Source organism: Camellia sinensis, chromosome 7, assembly GCF_055761805.1.
Source record: "Camellia sinensis isolate YWXY chromosome 7, ASM5576180v1, whole genome shotgun sequence".
NCBI classification, from domain to species: Eukaryota; Viridiplantae; Streptophyta; class Magnoliopsida; order Ericales; family Theaceae; genus Camellia; species Camellia sinensis.
In genome coordinates this window covers 9,309,985-9,322,155 of record NC_138967.1, presented here as the reverse complement: position 1 = coordinate 9,322,155, position 12,171 = coordinate 9,309,985, and the positions used below count along the sequence as shown (strand labels likewise).

Sequence of the window (12,171 nt, the reverse complement as noted above, 5' to 3'; positions counted from 1 at the left end):
GAGATAAGAGAGAAACAATTGCTGAACAAGAATATTGAAACCACGTTTAGATAATGAATTTGAATAGAGAATTGAAATGAAAAAAAGGGAGAATTGAATGAAATATAAGTAATATGTAACTATATTTCAATTATATTTCACCCACATTTTTCATTTCCTTTTCTAAATCCCTATCCAAATTCATGATCTAAACACAATCTAACTATTGGCAATGGAAAAGAAAGCTGAAAATTTGCAAAAAAAAGTACAATCTTCCCCCCTCCCCCTGTTGCACCTGTAAGTTCCCTTCATGGGTGAACAAATCTACATATGAAAGATTACATATTCTGCTTTGAATTTCAACTCGGAAGGAATAAAACAATTCTGGTGCCAAATTCTACAACATTGGGAAAGGGTTTCAATCACTTGTGACAATTTCTCTAGGAGTTGAGACAATGATGCCAAGTTAATTTGTTTCCACCGAAGCAGCAACCTTGCAGGTGAGGCCTGAAATTTATTTGCTCCTCTGATCCTTGAACAATCAAAAGAAAAGAACTGTACGTGCTCACATATGATGCATAGTTGCACCATCTCAAACAAGATTGTTAACAACGCTTCCTCTTTTTTTCAGCTTTAAAGAGCAATCTGCCAGGAAATATGCCAAACGCCATGGCAGTCCTTGCACCCAAAAAAAAAATTGCCAGAGAAAAGATGTTGCAGCTGTTGATCATAGAAGCTCGGTCTCTATCTGGTCTCCATCCGCATCCTCAACCTCATTTTCTTCATCTTCTTCAGGAGCATCTGGATCCACTCCCTACAGAAAACCACCACTTTAGGTTAATCCCATTACACATTCAAAGTAAACATTCCGACTGCATTCTAACATTTTCACCAATCCTGTATTTACCAATCACGATTACTGCATTTTGGAGAAAATAACTCAGCCAAACAAAAACAAAAGGTCGTTTTTAGTAATGATTGCCAATTTCTTGTTTTCTTCAACACAAGGCTAAGAATCACAAACACTTCGAAGATAATATATTGTGTCCGACGCCGACACTCCACTCCACTCGTCATATACTTTCCAACCCTTAGACAGACAAGAAACACATTACAAGTTTGAATAAAACAATTTGAAATCCAATGATAAAACAAAAACATGTAAATTTATATCTATTCTCCTCGTTGGACTTTTAAAATTACTGAGTTAAATATTCATATATGTTGATATATAATAATTATTTATCCTTATATATGACACATAATAAATATATGATTCTATATTTCACATGTATCCCTTGCGTGTCATCTCAAGTCTTAATTTTTTGTATTGGCATGTCCGTGTTCGTACTTCTTAGGCCAGTGGTAGTGGTCAGAGTTAGAAGGTGATCAGAGGTCCTGGTTAGAGTCTGGGAGAGGCCGGAGGGGTGGAAGAGGAAGGAATGAAAACTTGTTTTGAAAGCAAGCAAAACACCTTGGTTGCATTTGGTAAAGTTTTGTAAATATGATTTGAAAGTATGAGTTGTATTTTAAGTTTGTGAGTTGTGGAATTATGATTTGAGTGTAGAAAATTTGTTTGGTTATGGTTTTTGAATAGAGTGTTGAATTGAGTTTTAAAAGTTTGATTTGATATGTGAAGTAAGAAAATTTATTTGGTTATGAGTTTTAGAAAGATTTTTCAAAACTTAATTCAAATTGTTATAACTCATAACAAAACACATTACTTTCACACTATTGAAAATTCTGATCAACACTCGTAACCAAATTCTTTTTAAAATTCAATTAAAAAAATTTATTATTAACAGAAAGTAACATTAATCAATTTTTTAATTGAAAATACTACAAAAGAAATAAATTTTTTTTCAAAATAAATATTCAAAAAATTTAAATCATAAATTTTTAAATAATTTAAATGATCTAAAAAATTTAATAAGTAAAAAATTAAAATAAATATTCAAAAAACTTAAATAATTTAAATATTCAAAAAATTTAAATAATTTAAAATGTTAATATCTTAAACTTAAAAGCAACTCTATACTCAAATCGTAACCAAACACATAAAACAAAACTCAATTAAGAAATTATTTTTAAAACTCATAATCAAACACATAACTCAAAACTCCATACTATTTTCACAACTCTACACTCAAATCGAAACCAAATACATAAAAACAAAATTAAAATATTTAAAAATATTTTTATAAAATAGAGTTTGAATTTATTTTTATAAAATATTTTAAATTTAAAAAAATTTGAATCATAATATTTTGAAATTAAAATATTTCAAAATATTCAAAAAATTAAAAAATTAAAAAAATCGTAAAATATTTAAATATTAAAATATTTAAAATCTTAACAAAATTAAAATATTTTTAAAATATTAAAATATTTAAAATATTGATTTATATTGAGTTTTGAAAAGAGTTTTGAATTATGTGTTTGGTTATGAGTTTTGAAAAGTAATGATTATGTTTTGAATTGAGTTTTGAAAAATAGGTGTAGAATTATGATTTGAAAGCTCAAAACAAACAACACACTCAAATCAATGGGTGGAACTATGATTCGAAACTCTAACCAAACGGAACCCTTGTTTTTCTAGTCCTCAAATGTTGAAAATTGTTGCTATCTTCTGGAAACAAAAACAATTGCCCATTATGTTCTGTGGAGGTAGGTCAAAAGGCACAAATTAGAGAAAGGGAGAGTGTATATCCATGAACCATCTGCCTATTACGAAGCATAAAAACATTAAGACCAACCTTCATCTGTTTCTCCAAGCGTTCTAATCCTTTTTTCGCTGCTTCATTCTGTGGATTTATCCTGAAGTACACATTTAAATTAGAAAGATGTGCATGAACGACAAGAGGGCACGGAACTTAAACTTTAAAAAGAAAAGACGTTCATATCATGGCCATAATTCAACATTAGACTGTAATATCTCAACCAATATAGAAGAATAACCTTAGTGCAGCCTGGTAATGTGACAAGGCATCTTGCAGCATATTTGTAGCAGCAAATACTTGAGCCAGCTTAATGTGAAGAGAATCATCGGCCCAATCTTTGAGATATCGCTCGAGGAGAGATACAGCATCTCCATTTCGGCCCTCAATGACATGGAGCTCGGCCAGTGCCGATGCAGCTCCAAGGTAACCCGGTTCCAGCCTGAGAGCTGACTCATAGAACTTTTTTGCCTGATTAAAGTTCAGATGAAAATTCACGTCACTGTAAACTAAAAACCAACATTGTAGAATTCCACTACAAAAGAAAGATAGATGTCAACCAACTTTTGAAATAGTAGTAACAAGTTCATATAAATTTATTTATGGAACTAGCAATCTTTTTCACATTACTGATTATATTACAGCACTAGCAATAATCTCTATCACAAACCAAACCCAAAAAAAAAAATTACATTTATACACCATGTTCTTGGTTGCACAAAACCTTCTCAAAGTTTGACAAACAACAGAACATAGTTTTATGATGTTAGCAAGTTAGTAGTTAGATTACTACACAAGCCGATGCATCTCCATAGACTTGAACCTGAGACCTCATACTGACACCTAAGAGCTCTCTCAAGACCACTTAAACTACAGCCCGGGTCAGATAAAACAGTTAAAGGTGAGATTTATTAGCTAACATTACACAATGCTAAATTAGTGATACATAACAAGCTTACCTTCTCTCTTCCACCAGAGTTACTAGCATGCACATCGCCAACTAATTTTAAAGCTTTTGCTGATTGAGGCATGGCCTTCATTGCCTCCCTTGCAGCATGAAGTGCCTCTTTAATTTTTGAAAGTGCCAAATAAGAATGAACCAAACCTGGAAGGAGACAAGAGTTTCTGATCACACCAGGCTCCTCCGTTTCTTGTTGAAATGTATTTCACTCAAATAAAATGCACATCAAAATAACTGATTAATTATGTGGCTTGGTTGTCTAAAAACTAACCTTGATAAGAACGAAGATCAGGTCTCAATTCTTGAGCTCCCCTGAAAGCAACTACAGCTGCTTGTGGCTGATTCATTGATAAGAACAAGTTGCCCTGAAAGGTTACAAGAACTTTTAACAAATTGAAATATACATCATTTATATTGAAGTCCTCAAAGAATTTTCCATGCTGATACTTTTACCAATATATGCCAGATGGCAGATCCCAGTTCAGTTACAGATCAGAATTCATAGTACCTTCATTATATAACCTGGTATGTGCCTCTCGTCAATTCGAATGCTCTGGTTGCAGAAATAATGAAATGGTGAGATATATTCACAAGAAGGGACTCTCTGATCTGATTGAAAGTAATAAACCTAACCTTCTCAGCATAAGATAAAGCTCCCCTCTCATCTTTCCTCTCCCATAAAACAGACAACGCCACAAAAGCTTCTGGCCTTGTAGGATCAGTATTCAGCAAGTCGTGCACTAACTTGTGCAGTTTTGAATGCTCAGATTTTATCTTTAAAAGCATTGCATACTCATCCATGTAAGTGACGATGTATGGATCGATTGATCGAACCTGCAAAGAATCAATAAATTTCATCTCCCAAAATAATGATTCGTTGCGTCAATATAATTAATGAACAGTTACCTTTTCAAAATTCGTGATGGCTGCACTTCTTTTTCCAATAATGGCTTCAACCTTCACATTATGATTTATGTGTAAGTTGAACAAAAAAATAGAACGACATCCATCAGTTAAGCCAAAGCAACCTATTAAATGCAAAGAATTTTGCTTTCAATTGAACATAAATTGACATCTTCATGTCAATAAGAGGATCATTGGCAGATCGAAATCTCTGATTCTCTTATACAATTATTTTATCACTAAAATTTTTTATTGGCTTCACTCCTTTATTGGTCTTTAAAAAATACTAGATTTGTAATCAAACAACAGATTTAAGAGTCCAAATGCATCTCCAATAAATCCAGGCACAGAACAGTAAAATGATAACTCTGTAGTATAAAAGGAATAACACTCTAGTACTCAAAGTTTCTTTCAACTTGCAAAAAGAATTAGTATCCACACTTTAAAATTGCCTAAGCAAGTGTTTGACGTTGGCTTTCATGCCAACAAGTGTTGGACGCACCAAATGTAGATAGAAGTGGCCTACATATTTTAGTACAAAATGAAAGTCACTAAGTTTGCACTCAGCTGAGTACAAAATGCTAGCAAAGTCTAAACTTCTTTGGCAAACATAACAAGCTTAGCTTCACTGAAATGCTTACCTTTGCCATTTCAAGTAATATGTGTATGTTGTTAGGAAAACGTTGTAGAAGTTCTGTGAAGAGTTCCAAACCACCTGCCAATCAAAAAAATGCTGTAAAGATCCCCCCAAAAAATCAATTTTCATGTATAATCTACTCAAACTGAAGGTGCAACCAAACATTCAGAATCAAGAACCAATGCCATGGAAAGTACAGCCATGCATCATAACCCTGAAACTATTCATTAAGCTATGACAAGTAATGGCTGTTATCAATCTTTATATATTTTGTATTTTACAGGACACCAGGTAATTGCGTTCATGATTGTGAGTGTCATAGCTAGATATTATTCAACAGTAAAAGTGCCATTTATATTTTCTCTATTTCCCTCTTTACTTCTGGTTCACACAGCTTAAAGCCTTTCAAACAACTAGAGGTAATCTTCTGCAAGCAAGAACAGTTTAAAGCATTAAGTGATCATGGACCACAAAGCAAAAAGTTCAACACTAAGATTATGTAAATTGCATGTACGGACAGAGACCACATATCTCTACTTTTCGAAGGATAAGCTCATATGTTTTCTAAAATATAAATGTAACGGTATTCAAATATCTCATGTGGTGTCTTTTATGGACTGCATGCAATGCCTGACATTAGCATGATCCGTTGAAGCAGTGTGCATATGAATGCATGTGCATTGTGTCCACCAACATAAAAGAAGGGATCTCTAAAAGGAAGATGTATAGACAACAGTGGCTGCAAAGCATACTAGCATCAAAAGTACAATGTTAAAAAAATAACACCCCCTCCCCCAAAAAAAATGATCAAACCAAAAAAAAGAACTTATTCTACCTTTGTAATCATTTGAAACAATGCAACACTGGGCCTCAACATAACGCTGCACAGAAAGAACAAATGATCAAAGGTATTGCTGAAGCAGAGAACAGCATCCTGAGCACAACAAAAAGAAAACAAAGAGAGAAAAGACAACCCCACCAGGGGATGTTGGGCCTTAGAAACAAGTTCATAAGACTTAAGGGTTGTTTGGGGTGTCCTAAATAAGTGCACTTTTTGACTTTTTATGAAATATGGGTTTGGTATGAAATGATGTGATAGAGAGGTGATGTGACTTAAATAAGATGATGTGACTTAAATAGGATAGTGACTTTTTAACTTTTTAGATTTTTTTGAGGATGCCAAACTTGGCCTTAACTGACGTTAGGTTTGGGACAAAGTCGTGCAAGTCGATGTTGGTGTATTCTATGGCATGCTAAGGTCAGGATAGGGATGCCCCATCTGGAATTCACACCATTGCCATCCCTAGACTAGACCTTAGCCTCACCTCAAGAATCTTAGACTGAGCACCAAATCCACCAATAGAAAAGGTCCAAAGTCATTTCAGATCAAATGCTATTATTAAATCTTAACTTAAAAGTAAAAAAGAAATGAAGGAATGAATTAGTCAAAAAAGTAGGAGGTTCTGAACTGAACCTAAGGACAATGCTATGATTGGCTGATTCAGAACCATTGAAGCAAGCTAATTAGACAAGGGAAAAAGTTATATGCTCAAACAGGACAAGTAATGTTAATGTAGAAAAAAAATTGGTAGTATAGTCTAGTACAACATATAAAATATGAAGACAAAATCTCATCTATCACACATTGTACTTACATGCAACCAGCGACTTGAGTCAAAATGATCAAATGGAGGTCTACCACTTCTATTTGGTGTCTGAAAGATACATTAAAAAAATAAACTGCAGTTAACAGGATAGTATATTTACAACAGAAAAGGTTCAAGCTAAAATATAGAAAAATGTTATTTCTTTAACACCAGAGAAAAATCTATAAGAAAAAACTCCAGTCCGTTTATTATAGTGATTGAAAATATATTCCTTGCAACACACAAAAGAACACCAATGGTTATTATTTACCAAACCCACTATAACTAATAAAGTTTTATTTTTAAAAATAAAACATCATCGGCAACAATGAAAATGCTTAAATGATGACATTACAAGTTGGGAGGTGCAATAGTTAGGTTATGCCACAAATGAGCCACCAGTTCAAGTTCAATGTTAGGAACTCCATGGAAAGTAAAAGAGGACAATTTCAAGGGAGGACAATTTCAAGGGCGTTCAAGTAGAGGCTAAGATGGTTCTATTCAGCCAAAAAATGGCTTGACTAAAAGCTGAACCTATATAATCAAGGCTGAGAGATGCAAACCCTGACCAAATCATTTTGAAAAGAGTAAAACCATCAATCCACCAGAAAAATAGAAAGTAATACAAAAAATTTAGAAAGAAATACTAAAACTAAAATCATAGCTTAGCGAAACAAATACGTTTAATTAATCAAATTCAAGTGTAAACCACTAAACCTCAACCTTTACTCCACTTGTCTAGCACAAGAAAAGATCAGCAAAACGGACTATTTTATGTCCCCTTTTCATCTTTTCCAAGGAATGGCATAGTGCATAATTAAAAATTCTTCATAAAGCATGATATGCTAAATTTATATCAAAACATGAATACTTCTCAGAAAAATAATAATCTTAGAACATCATATTACATACACTTTGAATCAATGGAGCAGCACTCTGATTTTTATTTTACCAACAAACCTGAGGAAATAATGAAATAATATCCTTCGAAGCAACTCCTAGTTCAGCCAAGGCCATGATAGCCTCAATAACATAAGGGCAATGTCTGTCAAAAACAAAACAAATAAAGAATGAGCATGCTATAAAAGTACTGAAATCTTCCAGCAATGCATAAATGATAAAAAGATAACAACAAGAACAATTAAATATCTTAGTAGCAGTGTTAGCAGTATGGTCGATATTGTTGTTATTATAGTAGTAGTAACAGCAGAAACTGTCCTTGGATGTGAATCTATGAGGCATTCACAGTCAATAATTACACTGTTACTCACTGATTCCGCACTGTTATTTATGGGCTGACCCAATCAAGACTGTAATCATATTCAACCACCAGCCCCCAGACATAAAATGAAATTTTAAAATAAAAGAAAAGAAAGAAAGTTACATACAAAATAAAAGCAAGAAGGAATGAGACACAATTAACATACTTTGACATAGAAAATGAAATGGAAAAAAAGGATTCATGTAGCCGACCCCACTTGATTGAGACACAAGGCTTATAAGTTGGTTTGGTTTTGACATAGAAAATGGAAAAAATTGTTACAGTCATTCTCATCATTCTAAATTTTGACATAGAAAATGAAAAAAATTGTTACGGCCATTCTCATCATTGAAAATTTGAGGAAGATTAGTTTCAACTGGATTGGTGTTGTATGCATAAGGAGACGGGGGAGCCAGTCAATCATCTATTGCTTTATTGCAAAGTGGCCTCAGATAATTGGAGCTTAATTCTCTGTCTTTGGTGTCACTTGGGTTATGCTGGGTGGGTAAAGAACCTCTTTGTTTCTTGGCATAGGGGTTGCCCGAGTCGGGTTAGTTGGAAGGCTTGGTAGGTAGCTCCGTTGTGCGTTTTGTGGTGCAATTGTAGATCATTTGAAGGGAGGGAGAATTCCATTAATTCCTTGAAAGGATCAGTGCTCGCACAACTGTATTTTTGCCTCAAGGGGGCTGCTCCTTTCTTTATACTATTCTGTGGATTTTATTTTTTATTTTTGGTGATTTGTACATGCTTGTTGATATATAGGGCTTTGTCTTGTTTTGTTTTGCTTTGCATTTTTGTTGGTGTATACTCTGTGTTTAGATGGTTGTGGTCCTTCGCCGTCTTTCATAGTTACATTTACTTATAATAATAAAAAATGCACTGCCCAACTTTATGTAGTAAATAAAGAGTTGCACGGTCACAGAAATGCCAGGACTCAAAAGCTTTGCTGGATTTCTAGAATTTTATTTTTAACAGGTGAAAGACACCTGCTCATTGATGAATGGGGTTAGGTAAACTAAAAACAATTCAATAAACCACTCTAATTAATAAGTCAAAAACAATGGGAATGATCAAGATGTTGAAATATAAGATAACTACGTAACTACAGACAAAAATAGACACTCGTGCCTTTTTTCAAAGGACACACCAATCATCCAATCAAGAAATATCTATATAAGTGCAAGCACGAAACTTTATGATGCTAGATGTGTTCAGATTTCAAGTGAGACTCACAAAAAGCACCCAAAAAATTCTTATGTTATTGCTAAAAAGAGAACTGAATAAAAGAAGCATACACAAAATGATATAATAATCAAATTTAAATTGTTATCCTTGGAATGAAAATTGGCATTAAGAAATCCAACATGACAAACCTCAAACACTCTTTGTAACAAGCAATGGAAGAACGAGTGTGTCTCGAATTTCGATAAAGCTTGCCCATCATTAGATTCATTTGCAGATTTCTTGCTTTGTTAGGAATTCCCTCCATCTGTAAAATAAAGGAGTAAAGCATATTCTTATATTCTTAAAATGAAAGAAACTAAAAATGAATAAAACCACGTCCAAGTTAAATTGTAAAAAGACCATGTAGCAAACCCAAGTTGCTCAGAACACTCGTCCTAGAACATACAATGTAATTGCAACATTACATGGATAACATGAACATTTACACAAAAGTGACAAACAATACAGCAAGTTCCTTAGCTACTGGATGAAAAGTGTAATCTAAGGTCTTCCTGATAACAATAAATCCTCCAAATTATGATGACATTTGCCAAATAAAGGGAGCAAGGAATGGACGGCAGAGAATATCAATTAGCAACAAAATGCAAAATTTATACATAAACTACACATTCATATACTTAAATATAACCTCACCAAAAGTGACTTAACAAATTGATTAAAGAAACACGAATGCAAACAGAGAGTATGGAGATGGAACCTCAACAAGAGCAGCTCTATTCTCATTCAGTGAATAGTGACAAGATGCAATTTTGAACTTCACCTGCACCAAGATGTGAGAATAAATTGTTTATGAAATGACTAACCTTGAATATACAAGATTTATAAACAAAACTTGTTATGACCCAAATATGTCAAAAAAGGAAAAGAACAAGCAGGGGAGCATGTCAAACTACCTCATTTTCATTAATCCCCAAATTATTAAAAGAATTTGGAGAAGACGACCTGTTTGACGTAGGCAACGAATTTCTAGTCATTGTACTTTGTTTGGGAACAATCTTGCAATGTTGTAGCGCTTGCTTGTATGTATGCTGTCACAATACAAAAAGATATGATGACATGCTATGTTTGAATATCTTTGTTCACATGGAAAGAGGGGAGGGATAAATTAGCAGTATTTAATGAAATATGTTCTTTTCAACTTAAAAGGAACTTCTGCCCAAGGAAGGAGTGGATGATGGTGAGAGAGGGCATCAAAAATAAAAATAAAAACCGTAGCAGTGGAAAAGTATAGCAGATGAAAGAGATGAATCATAAATTAAATGGGCAGAAAATAGTAGCTAGTAGTGTTGGCATATAGTAAGTAACATTCAAAAGGAACAGAAGATGGCCAAGCCATTCTGTGACATGACAAACATAAATTGGAGCTCTGATCTTCCAACAACATAAAATCGTGTTTTGAAATTAATTTTACCCTTTGGTTTGTCCATCTGAAGAACTGTCATACAAACTTAGATTACAAATGTTATGCGTTTTGAATTTTCAACAAAAAATAAAACTATCGCAGAGTCCGAACAAGTGAAATACTCATAACAAGGGCACCTATATTGAAAGCCAATCAAGCAGTATCAAACAATAAATTATTTCGACAATACCCAATATCAAAATTAAAAATAATTGAAGCCCCTGGAAAAATTATCACTAGATGTGATTTATTTATTCATACACAATCATAAATGGGTGTTCATAATTGCCATATTAGAAAGAGTAATGATATACAAACAGAATTTTTATACAAAATTGTCATACATAATGATGTGGCTTCTTGTGATTCCTTCATTTCCAATCAAAACACCCACATTACCCTCATCATTTCAAAAATATCATTGGCACATCATTCTTCTTGTGCTTTCTGTCCAAAATTTCTATTTACAAATCATTTTCTATAAATATTTATAGGAAAACTCTACTAACCCATAAATTTTGTCAAGACAGTTTTTGAAATTTAATTGGTGCGTTGTGGGATTTATGTACATAATGAATCTGACCACATTGATGTTTTTGGATATGTAGTACGCATATATGTAGATATACAAATGTTTATGCATACTAATAATATGATCTTACAATTGCCCTACGAAACTCTCGTTCGCGAAACAATGCATCGGCGAGGAGAACCTGGAACAAGACACAACAAACTGATAATCAAACAACGTTTTGACAAATGAATGCCAAACAAGAACACGAATCGAGAGACTCGCATACCAAGTTTTCGGCTTTGACATGTGGACTGGTCTCGGCATTGACAGTAGACGAAGAAACAAGAAAACAAGCCTGTACAGAGCATGAATTCAGATCAAAACATTGATATAATTCCAAAACCCTAGTGAGCAATTGATTAGAATCGAATTGGGTTCGATTACACTGAAATGAGGAAAGAGAAAGGGCTTACAAGGAATTGAGCAGAGGTGTAGAGGCCATGATCGAGAAGTGTAGAGATTTGGTCCTTAGGAACGTCCATTGATGCCGAGAAAGTGAGAAATTGGCAAAGAGTGTGAACTCTACACCGATGAGAGAGAAACACTGAAACCCACCCAACCCCCGCTCTCTTTTTCAAAAAACACTCTCTGGTTGGTTATTTTAGTAGATTCTTTTAAGTTTTAGTTATTTCAGATTTTGGTCCGGTTTGGTAGGACTTATTTCTAATTTATTTTAGTTTTTAGTTTAGTTTAAGTTATTTTGATGTATTTAATTTAGTTTAATAATATAGTTTATAACTTTTTGTAAGTAAAAAATTAACTTATTCTTTGAGTAGGGGAGAAGAAACTTAATTTATAAGTCAAAAATCAGTTTATGTTCACAGTTATAAATTATATGCTGATAGA

The 12,171-nt window shown here is 33.4% G+C and overlaps 1 protein-coding gene across 2 annotated transcripts; it reads right to left on the bottom strand.

The window, feature by feature from the left end:
- Positions 1-231: 231 nt before the first annotated feature.
- On the bottom strand, positions 232-11,914 carry APC7 (tetratricopeptide repeat (TPR)-containing protein). Of its 2 annotated transcripts, none has more exons than XM_028246732.2 (18): positions 11,739-11,914; positions 11,552-11,620; positions 11,414-11,464; positions 10,243-10,377; positions 10,047-10,109; positions 9,478-9,593; positions 7,804-7,888; positions 6,853-6,912; positions 6,033-6,078; positions 5,202-5,275; positions 4,564-4,614; positions 4,291-4,491; positions 4,166-4,210; positions 3,929-4,022; positions 3,656-3,801; positions 2,938-3,167; positions 2,736-2,796; positions 232-793 (listed from the first exon to the last, which is right to left on the bottom strand). In XM_028246732.2, the coding sequence occupies exons 1-18, from the start codon at positions 11,805-11,807 to the stop codon at positions 707-709; spliced, it is 1,683 nt and encodes a 560-aa protein (XP_028102533.1). In that variant the 5' UTR covers positions 11,808-11,914; the 3' UTR covers positions 232-706. The 2 variants fall into 2 exon arrangements, with proteins under 2 accessions (XP_028102533.1, XP_082733535.1); XM_082877409.1 differs by lacking the exon at positions 232-793 and adding an exon at positions 2,567-2,638.
- Between the last annotated feature and the right edge of the window lie 257 nt (positions 11,915-12,171).